Source organism: Arachis duranensis, chromosome 6 (assembly GCF_000817695.3).
Source record: "Arachis duranensis cultivar V14167 chromosome 6, aradu.V14167.gnm2.J7QH, whole genome shotgun sequence".
Classification (NCBI taxonomy): Eukaryota; Viridiplantae; Streptophyta; class Magnoliopsida; order Fabales; family Fabaceae; genus Arachis; species Arachis duranensis.
In genome coordinates, this window is record NC_029777.3 from 7,630,225 (window position 1) to 7,650,495 (window position 20,271).

The 20,271-nt window shown below is 34.5% G+C and overlaps 4 protein-coding genes across 4 annotated transcripts; all 4 read left to right on the forward strand.

The window, feature by feature from the left end:
• The first annotated feature begins 9,790 nt into the window (after positions 1-9,790).
• Positions 9,791-11,801, forward strand: LOC127739610 (endoglucanase 25-like). Its single transcript, XM_052262928.1, has 3 exons — positions 9,791-10,178; positions 10,325-11,269; positions 11,350-11,801. Exons 1-3 carry the CDS (start codon positions 9,791-9,793, stop codon positions 11,799-11,801), a joined length of 1,785 nt encoding a protein of 594 aa, XP_052118888.1.
• A 1,367-nt stretch (positions 11,802-13,168) lies between these two features.
• LOC107492392 (GATA transcription factor 15) lies at positions 13,169-14,219 on the forward strand. The gene is made up of 3 exons (XM_016113417.3): positions 13,169-13,406; positions 13,537-13,636; positions 13,724-14,219. Exons 2-3 carry the CDS (start codon positions 13,541-13,543, stop codon positions 13,952-13,954), a joined length of 327 nt encoding a protein of 108 aa, XP_015968903.3. The 5' UTR covers positions 13,169-13,406; positions 13,537-13,540; the 3' UTR covers positions 13,955-14,219.
• Positions 14,220-14,646: 427 nt separating this feature from the next.
• Positions 14,647-15,678, forward strand: LOC107492428 (uncharacterized). The gene is made up of 2 exons (XM_016113449.3): positions 14,647-14,856; positions 14,933-15,678. The coding sequence occupies exons 1-2, from the start codon at positions 14,695-14,697 to the stop codon at positions 15,461-15,463; spliced, it is 693 nt and encodes a 230-aa protein (XP_015968935.1). The 5' UTR covers positions 14,647-14,694; the 3' UTR covers positions 15,464-15,678.
• A 3,469-nt stretch (positions 15,679-19,147) lies between these two features.
• LOC110273351 (leucine-rich repeat extensin-like protein 3) lies at positions 19,148-20,064 on the forward strand. The gene has a single exon (XM_021126381.2). It carries the CDS (start codon positions 19,179-19,181, stop codon positions 19,743-19,745), a length of 567 nt encoding a protein of 188 aa, XP_020982040.1. The 5' UTR covers positions 19,148-19,178; the 3' UTR covers positions 19,746-20,064.
• The last annotated feature ends 207 nt before the right edge of the window (positions 20,065-20,271 follow it).

A 20,271-nucleotide genomic window follows, 5' to 3' on the forward strand; every position in this document is an offset into this window, starting at 1 on the left:
TTTAAAAAGATCTTATATAAAAGTAAAAGTAATTTTATGTTTAGATATCTTATGCAAAAATATCTTTTTATCTATTAATTGTGTTTGGGTATAACAATATAAAAATACTTTTTGTTTATTTATTATATAAAAAATATCTTTTTCTAAGAAAAAAAGATCTTTTTAAAAAATGTAAATTACAGTTTCTCAAAAAAAAGATATTTTTCTGATTTTTCTAATACTTTTACTTTTACTACTAGAAATATGTCAAACATACTAAAAAATAAAAAAGATCTTTTTTTTAATCAAGATAATAACGCCCAAACAAGCACATAGTAGGAGAGATTCGTGGAAACAATTACTCATTTGGATAAGTGAAACTGTTCTTTGTTGCTATGTCCGACATCTTTAAAGAGGTCGAGTTAACGGCAGAAGGCCACCCTTTTTGGGTGGACCTTTTTGTCCTTGTTGGGCCTGACTCTATATTTTGGGTCAGGATATGAACAATATTCTTTTACATATTATAAGAAAATTAAAAATATAAGAGATCTTACTATTTTTCTATCACATTTTACTCACTAATCTATTATTATCTATCTATTATATATTACTAATTTTACAACCAAAATGTGTCATATATGTCATGTTCTCATTGCAATTAAAATTAAATATTTTTCTCTAAAATTAAAGAATTCTCCCATCCTCTTTATTAATTTTAATGTACTACATGTCTGTCACAATCCAAAGTGAGCCATGACTGGCGCTCAAGAAAATAGTTCCCTAACAAGCCTAATAGATTTGAATGTAAGATAAATAAAAAGGTTACAAATATTTTTGATAAATTTACAGTTTCTAGAATGAATAATTACATATTTTTAATAAAAATAAAATAAATAAATATGGATGGATCCTGTCTGTGACATATGAAGCAGATGACGTCTAAGAATTCAACAAAGAATAGATACCCATTGTAGATTCTTGAATAGAAAGACTCACATAATCATACATTTATTCCTGAAAAATATTTTAAAAAAATAATCATAAAAATAATTTTATTTAGAAAATAATAATTTGTATGAATATGTGAATCAATAAGGAAGTTCTCATACAGAAATAAAATCGAACAGTCCACACTTGGGTGGCTCCACCTCTAAGGGTAGCCCTTTCCTCTCGTGTGTTCGTACGGAATAACAGATCCAACGTGTGACCTACACGTTAGGCTAGCAATACCCCTGCTAGCTGAGGTCTGAGCCAGATGCATCTAGATTAACGTCATAACCGCCGTTAACTATGATTTTCTAATACGAGCCTCCCAAACCAATTCAAAACATATAATTTCGAATATAATCAATTCTACAGTCTTTCAAACATACGAGGTATCAAATTAAATAAAATCAAATAATACTTTCTCATCTAATCCTTTTCAATCATATTTTTTCAATCTTAAGGCATTTCAAATATATTTTACCATTTTAAAATAAGTGACTACTAACAAATATTTCAATGCTTTAAAAACAGATATTCAAGTAAAATCAAACATTTTGAAAAAATACAAAACTTCATCAGAAAAATATATATAGTCTCATTTATAGTTTCGAAAGTATAAACTTTATAAAAATGAATTATTTAATTCTAATAAATCAATTATTCTAATCAATTTAAAATCATTCAAGACAAATACAGTGAGTATAATTCAAAGATCATAATAGTAAAACATATTCACAAATTAGTCTCAAGGGACTGAAGAGACCAAACCGGGAGTTCCAAAATAAAAAGGTATAGAAGGTTGAAGTAGACTGGAATGAAAGAGCACGAATTTTTGGGTCGGAGCAGTAGAAAGTTGCGGCTACAACAACATAAGCTTCATTCCTACCAATATACACACAAATCAAGGGAGTAATGACAATATCATCGCTGGCAGCCCTAGTAGCAACAACATGGGGCAACCACATTAAAAATGGTAGCGAATCCAACAAAAGCAAAGGCAAGGGAATCAAGATAGGATAGAGTCAATAATAGAACTTTACAGCAAGAGAAGGCAAAACAAGATTAGTCTTATCGAAGGAAATAAGGGGATGGAGCATCAGTCGCTTCGGTGATCCTCACGGCAAGGACACAACCGGCAAAAGCAAAGCAGAGTTAGGGCAAACTTGCAGAATTTCCGCCAGTGGCTTCCGGCGATGTCAGCGTGGTTTCCGGTGACCAGAGGCACGGTGCCACAGCCTCCAGCAACGGCAGAGGCGTACTAGCTCCCCCTCCTCGCGAGACTCTCTTCTCTCTGACCATTGTGTTTCTCTTTCCTCTGCGAGCTCCTCTCTTTTCCTCTCTCTTCGAAGTCCCGTACCCACAACCGCAACTGCAACAACGAAGCTCCCCTTCCAGTGGCAGGGACGGTCTCCAGGGGTGACGGCGAGGACGGCGGGACAATACCTCCCTCGCGCTTCTTCCTTTCTCCTTCCCTCATTCCCTATTTTGATCTCCTTCTCCCTTTCCCTTCCTCGCCTCTCTTCTTCATGATCCTCACTCTTTCTGCTTTTCCTGTGTGTGCGCGTAGCATGTGAGGTGAGAGTTGAGAGTGTTGTTAATTTTGAAATTAGGGTTAGATTTGAAAAAATAATAAGAGTAGTTTGGTAATTTTAATAAAAATAGAGGATAAAATAGTAATTAAAAATCAAAATTAATTATTTTAGAATATCCTTTATTTATAAATCCGTTAATTAGTTTTGATTAGATATTCTAATTTTAAAAAAATTAGAGATAATTTAATTAATTTTCTTAGTTCATAAAAGTAAATTTAAATATCTTTAATAAATGATATCTCTAATAAAAATCTCAATTTAGTAAAATAAAACATAACTCATTCATAATTTAAAATTTCTAAAAATAAGAGGTGTTACAATGTCACTTTTTCATTGTAATTGAAATCAAAATTTTCCCTCCAAAATTAAAGAATTATTCCTTTCTACCTACTAATTTTACAACCAAAATGTGTCACATGTCATTCTCTCATTGCAATTAAAATCAAATCTTTCTTTCCAAAATTAAGGAATTTTCTCCTCCTCCTTACTAATTTTAATATGCCACGTGTCATTCTCTCATTATAATTGAAATTAAATTTTTTTTTCCAAAATTTAAAAATTCTTCCCTCTTCCCTACTAATTTTACAACCAAAATGTGTCACATGTCATTCTCTCATTGCAATTGAAATCAAATCTTTTCCTCCAAAATTAAAAAGTTCTCCCCTCCTCCCTCTTCCTTTCTCTATATCTCTCATTTTTTCTACCACTCTATCTCTTTTATATATCATTATCAATAAATTGAATTAAAATTAAAATTAAAATATTAAAATTGAAATTGAAATTGAAATATACCTATATTATGTATCATATATTACTATCTCAAATAGGATGCAATTACAACAGGTAAAACATATAGCAAGTAGACATAGTAATTCAAATAGGCAAACTCAAGTAATGCAAAATTGCAAATTCAAACAAAATAAACATATATGCATACGATAAATGCCTTTCTTATTGGCCATGAGCTCACGTGTCGTTTACTTTTCCAGAGCGCGACACATCCGGTAGCTAACACATACATTGTCTCTAGGTTGTGCATCCCTAAGAGGTGTTGGGAATAAAGAGTATGACCACAATCCAATCAATCATGTGTCAAATAATTTATTATTATTATTATTATATTAAAATGTTAATATAATAAGGTCCTTGATTAAATTTAGAGATTTATCATTGTGATAGTGATCATAATATTGAGAGATAAATCTTTTATAATTTAATTTAAATTGTTCTTAGTCATAGGATTATTAAAAAGGACATTAATAATCCGAAAAGACCAATATATATATAATGGTCTTCACTAGATGAAGATTAATAGATCTTATTTATTAAATTATATATATAGATGGTGCATATAGAGATATGACCATTGAACTGACTCACTTTGAGAATTCCTAATGGTTATAATTACCGCATATTTGTCAGTAGGATATTCTCAAGATGAACATAGTAATAGAGTTTCCTTTGACCTGCGACTGTCATAGTAATTAACAATGTATTTATTATACTTTGATTCCAGATACCTAATACCTAGGGTGCTAGTTGAATGGATATTGGGTATGATTTAAATACTTGTAGAATTAATGATTAGTCAATAAGGAATCCGTCAACTCTCGGTAAAGAGTTTGAGCTCTATGATTATAATGACTGAGAGGAATAAAACCTTGGCCAAGGGGATTGAATGAATGAAGAAATGAGTTTCTTAGGTCATTCACAGTTCATTATAATAATGGTAACAAGTTAGAGTTTGACAATTAAACCATACTCTAAAGGTTAACCAAGAGCTGGAAAGATGGAAGGAATTATACTTTGTTCTTCTGAGGTTCTTAGTAAAAATATATTACTTCATACTATTGGGTCGTTGAGGAGTGTTGCTAGACGCCAATCTTGATTAGTAAATTTAGTACGACGAATTTACTACCCGCTTAGTATTGAACCTATGGGGTCACACACTAACGAGTGTTCTAACCTTTGCTATATAATTATTTAATTATTATTTTGATTTGATCAAATAAATAATTATATTAATTCAAATAGAATATTATTATATTCTTTACTAGCACCAAAAATATAATAATAGTATGATAATTGAGAACATTAAATGAGATTTGAGAATAATTAGTTATTCTATTTCTAAATTTGGATGAGATCCTAACTGATTCTATTTTCAAATTGAGTTATGATATGATTCATAAAATTTGAATGATTCAGATTTGGAATTTCAAGATATGATTTAAATTTGAATTGAGAATCAAATTTAAAATCAGTAACAAATCTCATACTATATATATGTACGTCAAGAGTACAGGAAAGTCACGAGAGAATTAAACAAAAGGGTTTTATTCCTTTACCTCTACGCACATAAATGTATGTGAGCCTAATTCTTGGAGAAGAATTTTATGGCGTGCAAAGAGTTGCAAGAGGTTTCTCAATTTAGATCAGATCCATTGGTCAAAGAGTTGATAGCAAAGGTTGGTCTCGGTGTGGATACGCATAGCGCCTTCGTACCATCGAAGAAGAAAGTGATTTTTACTAGCGTACACAGGTATTTAGATCTGATCTATATATTGTATATTATTGGAATAAAGTTTAAATACAAAAATAGATCTTTAAGGATTACTTTCTTTTCTTCCGCTGCGTGTTATGAACACATGGTAATCCTTCAGGAGGAACTTTAATGAAGAAGAGTGTCTTTCCATCTTCTATTGGAGGTATCACGAATGAGCGTGCCTTTTCACATCAAAGGAGTGTGTCTTTCCACCTTACAATTAGAGAGGAAAGTAGGGAAAAACAATACGAAGAAGAGTGACTTTCTACCTTCCCCACATCCACATCACGACAAGAGAGAGGGAATCTCTTATCCTCAACTTGCCAACCTCGTGAGCGGGATGAAACCCTCATCCTCACCACAGGCGGGATAAAACCTCCGTCCCCATCATGATACCACAACCACGAGTAAAACGGGATGGAACTTTTGTCTTTGCCTGGTGTAAGTGTCAACACAATTTTTTAGGTAACATGCAAGCAGGATCATACCCAAACCTTGTCATCTTAGCCAATCTGGCCATACTCTATTATCTCCAATCTCAATATTTACCTCTCAATTCTGTCACATTTTATTATTATTATTATTATCATTATCTTTATCAATCACATCTCATTCGACGTTACCAACACCTCATTAATTCAGTTAATACTTCGTAAAATCTTTCCAACTATCTCCTCAATTTGTGTAACAAACTCATCCTCAATCTAAGGTGTAAAGGCTCACTAACAGACCTTAAACAAGTGTACATGAGGCTTGAAAAGATGGAGGATTGACTTAATATTCAAAGATCTCATTTTTGGCTAAAACAGGGGGATCGCATACGCGAGACTATTTCCGCGTACGCGAGATTGCGAAATAAGGAGAAGTGCTCGCGTCGCGTGTACTGCCTGCGCACGCAAACGTTCGGATTAACAGGTTCGCATACGCGAGACCATGTCGCGTACGCAAGATATCAAGGCAGTGAGCATCTCTCACGTTGTGTGTGCATGCTCGCGTACGTGACTCCCCCTTTTCTCTCAAAAAGTTGCTAAGTGCCTAAGTTGCAGAATTTCTAAATTTGACACCAAATTTCAAACGCGCATAACTCTTTTGTTTTAAATGATTTTTCATCCGTTCTTCGAACGACATAAACTTCACAGACCAAATTTTCATTTGAAACAAGTTTCACATAAATTAGAGGACCGAAAGCCGAGTTATGGCCCGCCAAATTGGTCAAAAACTCACTTTTACAAAAAATATCAAAACCTTTATTCTTTACAAATTCTCAATTCAAAACCAACCAAATCATAATCAAACCATCTCAAGCCATATCATAACTCACCAAACATCAACCCATCTCAAATAATATCGTTAGTTTTCAGCTTTGTTTATTTTAAAGACTCCTGTAATATGTAAATAGGTAATATATGGAATACACGTCGTACTTTTACCATTAGCAATATTATGATTTAAGCATGATATTTTGAGAGTAAAGATGTTACATTATGGTATCAGAACAGTCCTTTTCGTAGAGGCTGAGGAGCAGTTTGACTATACTTCATTGCATACTCTAGATGCCTGTCATACATTAGATCTTGTCAAGGAGGCAGGAATTAGAGTTTTATGCACATAACCGTCTTCTGATTAATGCTATTGGCTTACCTTTTGCATAATTCGTAGTATTAAGTTTGGCCAACTTAATGTCGTTGAATTGTGTATATGTGGATGTTAATAGATTGTCGAAAACAACTTAAAAACGTTAAGGAACTAGTGATGACAGATTGAAAACATTAGAAATCAAAGGAAGTTAGAATTAGAAAGCTGTAGTTACGTAAATGCTAAGTTACTATTGTTAGAATTTATTTTTTCTTTGTTTTTTTATTTAAAGTTTATATTTTTCTCAGAGGTCGACTTGTATTTGTTATTCATTTGAATAATTACAATGTATTAATAGTAATTATGTGAATATAAACTTGCTAGTTTATAATTTTGCTTGATGATTGGAACAAATTGAAATGAAAATTTTTGACGAATGATTTGAAATAAAAATAAAAACAAAATTTATTGAGTTTTTACTAAAATTAAAAATGAGTTACGGATATAAAGATTCGGTATTAAATAATTAATATTAAAAAAAATCACGTAATATTTTTTCTAATAAAAGTACTATAACTTAAATAAGGTATTTTATTTAAAAGAACAATTACATATGAAAAGTAACATACCTAAATTTAGACCATCTATTTATAACATCGGCCATTTTGGTTAAAGCCAAGGTCATTTCCACCCCTAATCACCAGCCACCATTCCACCCATTTCATCACCTCACCATGCACCACTAAAACTACCTTCCTCAGCCATTCACCCATCACACACCGCTACCCTATAAACAACCCCCTCCCTTAAAAGCGACCCCGCCCCTCTTCTCTAAAAACAAACACTGAAAGCAATTTCTCTATTTCAATTTCCCAGTTTCTCAATCCCTTTATCTTTAATTTCTTGACACCCCACCATGCACCCCTTATTTTGGACAAAATAATTTCAAATATCATATACCACAAGCATGTTAAACAAACACACACAGAATGCTCCATAAAAAATAAACATTGTAGAGTGTCTAAGGCTCTATCTTCCAAATTTGATACAAGTATATATGCTATCTACAAATTATATATATGAGTTTCCTTTTCTCTTTTCCCCCTTGGTTTAAGATCACAGCACATGATAAATTGAATTCATTGCTATGCATGCAGTTACATAGAGTAGTGAAATGCAAGGTTCGAATTAGGGACACTTGATTGTTGTTGATTGTTGTCCTTTTGGGTTTCTTTACCAGTACAAGTTTACAACTTCTCCTGCTACTCCTCATTCTTAAAGCAGTACTCAATAGTCAATACTACTGATTTAAAAGCGAGTTTATACGCTAGATAAAGAAAACAAAGAAAAAGGGGGCACGTTTTGTACTGTTTTAAACGATCAAGGTACATGTAGAAACAGCAACGAAAATTTGAGATGGTCATGAACTATGTTATGGTCACTGTGTGACATTATTAGGAGGAGAAGTAACAGCAGGGCATAAGCATGCATAGGTCGAAGAAGGAAGCAATATGTGGTTGGCACTTGGTAGTGTTATTGTTGAGTGTTGGTGCCAAATTCTCTTTCAGACGTTACGTCGTAAATGTGAGATTTTTCAATTCCTCTTGGCACTCTTATCATCAGCGTATCAAATTCGCGCGGTTCAACTCAAGTATGAGATTATGATATTTTTCGTTTGCAAGGATCAAAATTTTCTATAGAATCATATATTTTTACGGTGACATTAAAAAAAAATAATATTAAATTATTTTATTTAATTTAATATTTATAAGATAAAGACTTATATGTTTTATTTTTATATAATTTAGAGATCTTAATATAATAAAATTTTTTTAAAAATGACAATGTGCAACACAAAATTCCAGAGATTTATTTAAGTATATATTTTATTAGGGCTGCGCACGGATCAGATCGGATTGGATATAGCTTAAAATTCTATCCAATCCGCATTGCATTCATCGGATCGGATCGGATACAATATCTGCATTTTTTAGGCCAGATTCGATCCGATCCGATCCGCATACTTGCGGATCGAATCAGATCGGATATTGGATATATCCACATAATTAAAAAAAAACTATTTTAAGATTTTGTTTGGCTGTTTTTACAACAAAAATATCCAAAAAATTTAGTTTTCATCTGTTTAAGCCTATTTACTCCTAGAATATTATCCATAGTAGTTCTTTTGAATAACAAAAACAAAATAATAATACAAGATTTAAGTTTAATTATTCTAAATTGAAGTATAACATAAAAAAAATAAAAACAAAATATCATAAAATTCATAAAATAACACACTAAAATTCATATGTTTACTGTCTTAAACTATGCTATTTATATGTGATGTGCGGATATGCAGATTTGCGGATCGGATCCGCGAATATCATTGCCGAATCCGCAATCCGATCCGACTATAGTGCGAGGATCGGATAATATCCGCAAAATTCGGATCGGATGCGGATAAGTACCGCGGATATGCGGATATTATTCGATCCATGTGCAACCCTATATTTTATTTATGTGAAAGTATAAGGAGCCAATGGTCTAAATGTAGAATGGAGTTTTAGGGATATTCGATTCAGTATTAGAGATATAACCATTAGTGTTACCTTTCCTATCCGCTTGAGTTTTTGGAATGAATGGTTTCATCACATGATAATCAGAGCTCTAGATCCGAAAAGTCAAGATTTAACTTATTGTATACTTAGACCATTGACTCTCTAACAGTACTCTTTATTTATTATATATTTATTTTAAAAATAATTAATATAAAATAAAATAAGTTTAAACTGATTTTAACTAGTTTTTATTATTTTTCAAATATTCGTGGATCTTTGATCCCATAAAGGGAATTTAATCAAGGAGAAACGGTTGAGTGCATTCGAAATGAGGAAGAAACACCAAGTATGTACCAAAATTAAAAAAGAGAATCAGGAAAGATAAGAATCAAAGTAGAATGAAATCTGCAGGGCAATATTTCCTTATTTAATTAGACAGAATAATGAAGATTGATGGTGAAAAGATAAGAGTGATCCTGATATACGCTACTGCATACAAATGAAAGCGAAAGATTGTGGTGGCGTATGTTATGATCAGTGAATTTGGATTGAGGATGTCGGTAAAACACAACATATGGGGTGGTCCACTGGAAATAAACGTTGAGGAGCATGGTCTGTGGCATGAAGAAGAAGAAGAAGAGGAGGAGGAGGAAGAGTTCCGGCGGCGAAGGAGGGGGTTGGATAGGGCGCCGTATGAAGCACCATCTGATGAAGTGAAGCAAAGGTGGCTGCGGAGACCGGACATCCTTGAAAAGTCCATGTCATCATCTTCCTATTGTAATAAGAGTTCCATTTCCACACTTGTTTGCCTTGTAACCATTTCCGCCATTATCGTTCTCATAATCAAGCTCAAGCCACATTATCATCCTCCATCTTCCCCCACTCTTGATAACTATACCCTTGCTCTCCCCAAGGCCCTCCTCTTCTTCAACGCCCAGCAATGTATCATTCTATATTCCACTAACAAAAATCAGTCACTATATATTTATTTACCTAATTATATACGTGTTATTTTATTTATTTTTAATATGTATTTTATATTCATTATTTAGTTGATACTACTAGAGGGAATTTTTGTTTTGATGCAGCTGGAAAACTGCCTCTGAACAACAATGTTTCATGGAGGGGTGACTCGTGTTTGAAAGACGAGCAGGTTGGTGGCTACTACGACGGCGGTGACTCCACCAAGTACAATTTCCCGGCGGCATTCGCCATGACCATGCTAAGTTGGAGCGTACTGGAATACAACCAGAAATACGAATCAGCTCTTGAGCTTCATCATGTCAAACACACCATCAAATGGGGAACCGATTACCTTCTCAAAACCTTCACCGCTTATGCAAACTCCACAACCACCGTTGCTTCCCAACTACCTTCACCCACGACCAAACACAACAACAAGTGTTGGATCCGCCCCGAGGAAATCCAATCCCCTCGGCCTGCATCGCATTGCACCACTTGCCCTGCTCTCGCTGCGGAAACCGCAGCCGCTTTAGCAGCTGCATCCATCGTCTTCCATGATAACGAGGCCTATTCCAAGAAACTGATTCACGGAGCAGACGTGATCTTCCGATTCGCCACGCAAGGATTAGGAGGCAAGTACTCTGGCGGGGCCGATCCGCCTTCGCTTCTCTATAACTCGAGCGGCTTCTGGGATGAGTTCTTGTGGGGCGGAACATGGATGTACTTGGCTACCGGAAATTCTTCCTACCTCAATCTCATTACTAGTCCTGAATTGGATGAGAAAGTTGGTTCCATGCGGCAGAGTGTGCTTTCTTGGGACAACAAGCTTCCCGGTGCTGCGTTGCTTCTTGCTCGCTTGAGAATGTTCTTGGATTACGGCTATCCTTACGAACAAGTATTGAAAAATTATCAAAACAAAATCGATGACATAGTGTGCTCTTATCTCCCAAATTCCAACAAATTTAACAGAACAAAAGGAGGGTTGATCATGTTAAACCATGGAAATCCACGCCCTCTTCAGTACGTTGTGAACGCAGCATTCTTGGCTAAGCTATATAGTGATTACATGGGTAACTAGTGCTAATTATACTATACTATATTTTAAATATGTGATAGTATCATAGTACTCACATTGTTGTGTGCAAGGTAGGTGCCTTATACGTACCTGGAATAATGTGCGGAGGTAAATTCTACCGTTCAGAAGCATTGGAGGATTTTGCTAGGACTCAGGTGGATTACATACTTGGGAAGAATCCAGAGAAGATGAGCTATGTGGTTGGGTTTGGAGAGAGGTACCCTGAAGAAGTTCACCACATGGGTGCATCTATTATGAGTGAGAAGGGGAAGAAGTATGGTTGTGGTGGTGGATGGAAGTGGAGGGACCGAAGGAAACCGAATCCAAATGTGATTGTAGGAGCCATGGTTGGTGGTCCTGATAAGCTTGATGGTTTCAATGACTTGCGTTCCAACTATAACTACACTGAACCATCTCTTGCAGGGAATTCGGGTCTTGTTGCGGCGCTTGTGGCTTTGTCACAGAATGCCACTCCAAATAGTGGGATAGACCACAACACCATATTCTATTCAGTTAGACTTCCCTAACATTGCTTAAGTTGCAAGAAACGTTAGAATTTCATTATATCTTTGTTTCTACTTTACTATTTATTTATTTCATATAACCATTGTTCCACCCTTAAAACTTCTGAAATTCATAGCTAGAAGAACCAGGGGAATCCAGAACTATGTTGGTAACTGTATTCTTCCTATTTGTTTTATGTGAAGGGTCAAAGTGTATGACAATATAATACAATATATGTCTGGTATGAATCTGATGTATCTTATCAAATAACAATAAATATTAAATAATATCTGATCAACTCAAGACTCAAGTCGTTTCTGCATGTTTTTAATCACAGGAGTAAAGTTTCCATGTTATAAATACAAGAGTACCGGCTCCATATTTTGTGTTTTCTTGATATATATTCTCGGTGCAAAACAACTAAATATAGCCACTATAGTGCAGACAACAATATGTTAAATTTGTTTGCTGCTGGTGTTTTACAATATGAGCTCGCATTTTATGACCGACTGTTTTGTCATTTCCATTTGTGACGATTCTAATTATTGGGGTTGGCTCAGTGGGATTAAAAGGCAAAAAGTAAACATTATTGAAGAATGTTATAATATAAAAATCAATGCTTATAAGTTGTTGGTGACGTTTGGTACCAAATATATGGGTCGGACATTGTCTGTTATTGCATCTTTTATGCATAGCTGTCTCTTTTGGAGCCTTTCATTTGAAGCCAGACTAGCATCATCATCGCCGTGTGGTATCTGACTGTAGATACTGTATTAAAACCGTATATTATCACACATTCTTTCTAGCTAACATGATAATATAAAATTAGCTTGTAAAAACTATTGGAGTCAATGCTTCAACACAAACACAAAAAGAATTGTCAAAGCTCAACCAATTAAGACAAACCAGTATGAACCATTAACTTACTGATTCCAATTTTAGCAACTACCTTTTATTTCTTTATTCTCTTTTCATTATTTTTCAAAAAAGTTTAGTGGCCAAAGGAATATAAATTTTAGGATTCTTTGTTCATTCAAAGACAAGGGTTTGTTGGAAATGCACAAATTATTAACAAATAATGATTGTCTACAATTATTTATGCTTGTGTATATTTATGCTTGGTATATAGAGGAACTTTTTATTATTTTTATTATAATTGTTATTTAACTGTAGTTCTATTTTACATTAAAGAAAAAGAAAAGTTCCTGTTTCTTTTTGTCCTTTTACTGGAACATCCCTTAAAATTTTGTACAGATCACCAAAATTTCCGCACACATGTACTTATATTTTAATTTAACTGTTTCAGAAATAAGGGTTTAATTGTATATTAGGTCCTGTTTGCCGTCGATCTGGAAAGTATATATAACATATTACAAGAGGTCTTATCCTTATTGTTATAGTATTCTAGACCTTGCTCTAGTTTCTCCTTTTTTTTTTTCTCCAAACTTTCACTTGGCTTAAACGTGCAAATTTTCTGAGTAGTAGCAACAGGAGAATCAGTGGTCAATAGCCAAAAGCCCTGAAGTATTAACATTCAATCAGAAAGAAGCTTTTGGTGGTGCTGATTGACTCTTATAAGGCTTCTTTGCCTCTTTCTGGATTCAACTTTATTGTTGAACCTTGATCAAGTGAGTAATCTGATGCTCTATCTTGTTTTGCTTCTCTTGGAACTCATTCATTTATTCCTCCTCCTTAGTTCTTAGTATCACATCAAGAACAACAATAGCAAAGTAACTAATAATTAGCATGATGACACAGGATAATGGAAGTTCAAGTTGGAGCAGTATCAAACAGAAGCTGTAACGATTGCCACACAACCACCACACCTCTATGGAGGGCTGGTCCAGATGGCCCTAGGGTATGCAAACAAACCAAGATTTTTCAGTATTTCTGGACTATTGATATTTAATGATATTGATTTTCATTGTTTTTACTTTTTATTCAGTCTCTTTGCAATGCATGTGGGCTAAGGTACAGGAAGAGGAGGAAAGCCCTGGATAAAGGGGGAGCAAAGAAAAGCAGGAAGAGGAATAATAGAGCAACAAGTGAGCATGATGATGAAGTGGATTTTGGTTGCAATTTGGAGCCTTATACATTACATGGAAGAAGTCAATTCAAGTTAAAGGAAGAAGAAGAGGCTGCTATATTGTTGATGGCCCTTTCTTGTGCTTATTAGAATAACTTCACACAATTACTCATATCAATGGTTGTAAAGCACAAAATGCCAAACGTTTCTTCATTTGTGTTAATTTCTTTTGCATACACTGTTATCAATTTTCATTGCAGACAAAATAATATCAATCGCTTTGTTCTGGGCACTGAGTTGCCCACCGATCCCAAATTCATGTATCGTATGGACTAGATACTAGTAAATCTTGCCCCTCCCACAGGGTTTAATTGTAAAAATTCTTTGCTTCAAAACTTATGCTTGTCAAATCAAACTGTATTAACGATTATTAATTATTAATTATTAATTATCAGCACCGGATAGATTTTTGCAGACATATTAGTGGTGGTTTATCTTAAAGGGATAGAAAATTTGTGGAACAGGGAAGACTGGCTTAATTTATTGATTAGACATTAAATAATAAGGTCTATAAGTTTCTATTATGCGTACCTGCCGCTAGATGACAATCAACATGATTTGAGTTTATCCACTAATCATGACGAAATTTAAATTATGTAAATTCCACATTCCAGAGGCAGAGAGTATTCTAGAAAAGACATCACTTAATTATAGTCTGCGTGGCATCATAGAAAGCATGCCACGTAAACAGGTTGGAACACGTGTCCTGGAGGAAATTCCAGAAAGTCCGAGGAGTGTTGTATTCATCCCACAATCATTCGTTAAAGTGATAGCACCCACAACCAAATACAGAAACATTGCACTGTCAATTACCAAACCCAAGTAAGAAGATGCAATCAAGGGTAGCATTAGCATACACAGCAGCAAGAAGATGGTGTTGGAAATCATGGCAACGAGGCTTATGCTCCGCCACACGTAGCAGAACAGCAGACCCTGAAGTTCATTCGGGAGAATTAGAAGCTGGACCTAAAGTTCACCAATCACCACCCAAAGTAATCTATAATAACACCAAATTCAAATTACTCTATCAAAATTAAGTAGTTAACACTATTCATATGAATATTGCAGGGTACAGAGAGTAATAATACAAGCAGCACCAAGTTTGTGGAAACGGATCATGCATCGAGCAAAAAGGACGATCCTCTTGCGACTCCAAAATCTCCAACTGAACCATCTTCCAAACTGAAGAGCACTGGAGTGAACCAGCCATTGGAGCCTAGCCTTCAACAGAAGCGGCAGCAGAGTTCGAAAGCTTCCTTGTTGGAAGAAGCGAGTTGCACCGCTGGTATAGACGAAGCTCCGTTTCCGGAAGAGAAGAGCCGGAAGGAACAGGAAGAGGATGACAGAGGTTACTTCAAAGACCACAAGGCGTCGCCCTTGTCGGAGTTGGAGATCGCGGACACGAGGAACCCTTTGAGTCGTGCATCAGATAGGACGGCGGGGAGTGGCGGTGTAATAGTGTGGCTGCCGGAGCAGCTGGACACGGCGGAGGATTCTCTGAGGAGGGCCACTGAGATATGGCGGCAAAATGCTATGCGTGGTGACCCTGATGCCCCTCATTCCAGGAGACTTAGACAGCTTCGCGGCGAAGATTTTTAAATCTCTATGTAATGCCTAATCAATCAAAGTAATTTCTCTAATTCTAAAGAATCAAAGATCAAGAAAGGTCTAATACACTAGAAAACGGTTAGTTCAACTGTTAAAAGAGTAAGTATTATCTAGAGTATTAAGTTAGCTATAGAGAGTTGTTATAAGTCTTTCTATAAATGGCAGTTAGTTTGCGTTGTAAAAATACACTTCAATCAATAATATGAACGCACTTACCTTTTTTGTTTTCAACTTCTTTTCATTTCATTTTTTATTGATTCAATTCAATTTCATTTACTACATCATATGTAAATTTTCACATGGTATTCAGAGCCAATTGTTAACAACAATGACAATGATCCTTGCAAACGCGTCTATTATTTTCAAGTTTTTTTTTGTCTGTAATTTTTGACAAATTAGATGCAAATAATTAATGTTTACATATAGATCACTACATATAGGTCATTTTTTATAGTCTTACTGATAAACTTAATGTTTACATTGGTTCAATTATGTCAAAATTGGAAAAAAAAATTACAATAGTGGAGGCTGAATCTTTTTTTTATTGCATATGAAGAAATGCTAAATCGATCTAAAAGACTAGATCGTTCAATCTCAATTGTCAATTTATCTCAAATCAACAATGCCTTCAAATCAGAATTTTACAAAGAAGAATCCACCAAAAAGAGGAAGAGGTGGCAGGTTTATGAAAAAATAGATTCAATAATACAAACAATCAATTATTCTACCAAATTCGCAATCAAACTGGTCATGCTTCCTGGAATTGTTATTATCGGTTTGATTAGAATTATGAATCACCAAATGCTTCATCGTCAGCTCAATCATATCAACCACCAGCTCCACCTTCTTCCTTCCATCAACCAAGGGCATTCTTAACTGCACTTCCACCCTCTTCATCAATGCAAAACTCAGCTTGGTACCCTGACTCAGAAGTCAGCCACCATATTACAACTGAAGCAAGTAATCTTTTCAATCTGTAGAATTTCAAACAGGTTCAGACCAGTTGTATATAGGTAATAATCCAGGTATTCACATTTCTAATTCAGGTTCATCTATTCTTTATGATTCTAAATCAGATCTTTCGTTCAAATTGAATCATCTGTTACTTGTGCTACAAATAACTCAATTTACTTAGTGTATCAAAGTTTGCTGCTGATAATGCTGTTTTTTAAAATTTTGGCCTCAACATTGTTTTGTAAAAGGCTACCAAGAATCACCTACTTCAAGGGATAGCTAAAGATGGTATTTATGTTTTTCCCAATTTAAATGTACCTACACAGATTACTCCTATCTCTAAGTGTGTAACAAATAAAACAGCATTGACTGCTACTACTAGTTCAAATAATTCTGTGGATATGTGGCATAAACGTTTAGGTCATCCTTCTATTAAAATTGTCTTGGAAGATCTTAACAAAAATTATATTACATATTCAATTTGTTCTACTCCTATAAGTGTGTGAATTCTATTCTATGGCAAAACTACATCAATTTTCCTTTACTGATTCTACATTTATGTATGCTTATCCCTTAGAATTTGTCTATCAGAAACCTAGAAATGGATATATAGATACTATAGTTGATGCTCACACTAGGTATACATCTATTTCACTCTTAGTTAATAAATCTAAGGCACTGAAAGCATTCAGGAATTATAAAACTCTCTTTGAAAAGCAAATAGGATATAAACTGAAAGCATTGCAAACAGATCATGGTTCAGAATTTCTTATCTCATTCCTTCAACATTTATTTAACAGAACAAGGTCTTATTCATAGGTTAGCATCTCCCTATACACATCAACAAGGTATAGTGAAAAGAAAACATAGAGACATTACTGAAGTAGGTCTATCCTTACTTGCCACTGCTGCCTTACCTTTACAATTCTGGGATGATGCCTTCCAAACAGCTGTATGTGTATATAATTAATAGACTCTCCACTGCTGTTTTAGATCATATTTAATTTTCATCATTTGAAAAACTTTTTCATCAAAAATCAGATTATCAATTTGTTAAATTGTTTGGTTGTACTTGTTATCTATTTGGCACAAATTTAATTGCTTGGAAGAGCAACAAACAACATGTAGTAAGTAGATCGAGTACAGAGGCAGAGTTTAGAGCACTAGCAGCAGCTCAATCTGAGCTTATCTGGACACAGAATCTATTTACAAAATTGCACCTCTCACTCACAGCTCCACTAACCTTGTATTGTGACAACTAAAGTGCTTGTTTGCTTGCTGCTAATCCTATCTTGCATAGCAAATCCAAACACTTTGAATTAGATCTCTACTTTGTTCATGATCAAGTCACTCAAAAAAAATTGTTTGTCACTAATATTCCTTTTCAAGACCAAGTAGCGGATATATTTATAAAGTCACTCTGTTACACTTTTTGATAAAATTTATACCAAACTTTGAATGTGTTCATATTCCACTCTTAAGTCTTAATTTGAAAGGGGCTATAAAGAATCAAAATCAAAAAGAGGTGTAATCCACTATAAAACAGTTAGCTTAACTATTAGAAGAGTAAGTATTATTCTAGAGTATTAAATTAGTTAAAGAGTTGTTACAAGCCTTTCTATAAATAACAGCTAACTTACATTACAAGAATACACTTCAATCACTCCATAATATGATATATATTTAGATAACGTATACTCTCTCATCTTTCCTGATTTCACCTCCTTCTCAATTCATCCTTTATTGATTCAATTCAATTCCATTTACTGCATCATATACAAATCTTCACACTAATGATAGAAAACGAAGACCAAAGAATATAAAAAGAAGAGAGGATACATCATAGATGTACTACTGTGACGTGGCATAATACAAATGAATTAGCTTGGTACCAACGCGACTGAAATTTTCAGTAGTCGGTCAACGTGTTCTATATGCATACTCCTCACATAACATAAGGACACCTCTCAAGTCTCAATCTATGTAAATCGTTTAGTACGCTACATCATACAACCTCAAATAATTACAAAAAGAACAATATTCAAAATGTCAAACAGGTATTAAATTCAAGCACGTTCACAACTTAGATATATATTGCCCCAGTCAAAATGGGTGAATCAGTTGCACTATTTCATTTAACTATTTCATGTAGGCAGATTTTTCAATTTAAAATAGATCTATAAATAAGACAAGTTATAACTTTTTTTTCCCTCTAACATTACCGGTATTTTTATAGGATCGCACACCCCTAAGTAATATATAGTTGTATTGAATGCAATGACATTTAAGAGCTGAGCACATGTATATGTATCCAAAACCGAAACGTTGCATATTGCTCTATGCATTGTTTAGTAGCAGTGATTCACGATCATGTGAGCAGGGGAAAGCGATGTGCATGGATCACGGATGGATGCACCCAGTATATATATATATATATATATATCTCTAATATCTATCGGCATGTATCTTACCAAGATAGAATCTGCCGTTTCACTTCCGGATCCAACTTTGCAAATCAACGTTATATTATTACTCATCTCAAAAGAATTAAATTAATTAAACAACAATTATGTATATAGTTACAACTTTTAATGATTCATCATATGGCTGAGATTGCAAGATTTGATGATGAAACGATGGCGTAGAAGATAAAACACCGACAAAATGGTGCACTCACCAAAAATCGATCTATATATATATATATACCCTTATAAATTAAAAACCCTACACTACTGCATATTTATATTCTTGTATGTATATATATTATTTCGTCCAAACCTTAGCAATCAAGTTCAATTTTGCAACAACAATGGATCGGAAAGTGATGACTAATAATAATTTGGTTGCTTTGGTTTCCTATGTGATAATTGTACTAGAATTATGCAGTTCAGCAACTTCAACAACGACGGTGGCAAAAGACCTTGTTCCATGCACAATGTGCGTTGAATGCGACAATCCCTGTCAACCCCTCTCACCTCCACCTCCCCCTGCAGTAGTAGAGTGTCCACCGCCACCTTCGTTGCCGCCGCCACCACCACCGTCACTTCCTCCGCCAGCGGTTGTTGAATGCCCACCCCCACCGCCACCCCAACCAACATGTCCTGATAATTGTGGACAGACGCAAGGGCAGCCACATCCACCTCCGTATCCGGTGGGATCTTACTATTTTCCGGGAGGAACGCCATCCTCATCAGGCGGCTATGCTCCTCCTAATTATTACAACAATGGAGAAAGAATGGTGCCATTTTCTGCCATGCTGTTTCCCAGTCACTTTCTCTGCTTAGTTTATGTGCCCTTTCTTTATTACTTGTTCACTTAGCTCAGTTATTTAAGTTAATTTTTTCTTCTAGCTATTTCACCTTATTTGAATATTTGTACTGGACTCACATGTTTAATTTCCGTAACCAAAATAGATGAGGAAATACATCCTAGTCCAATCCAAAAGCAGGTGTTTTATATATAAATATACATCTAATTTTACTACTCGTTCTTAAGTGTCTAACTAGATGTAGGTATATGTTAGTTGAATCAAATGAATTGAATGATGGCATGATGCTGTAACGAAAGTTTAAAGGGATATCCGTTTGTTGAATCATGAAGGATGAGATAATTATCTAAGCCCCTTTTACTTTCTTATATATCTTATTCAGCAAGTGATTATGTTAGTGCTACGTAATTACAAAATCAAACTACTTCTATTGTGATTTTATTATTATTGTTTTTTTTTTATTATTTATCTTTTAGCCCAACAAACCAAAAACTAATTCTCCAAAAAGATTTTTACTAACTCTAGAAATGAGTAATCTCATAACAAAAAATCTAAATCTAACTCAATACTCTTTTTA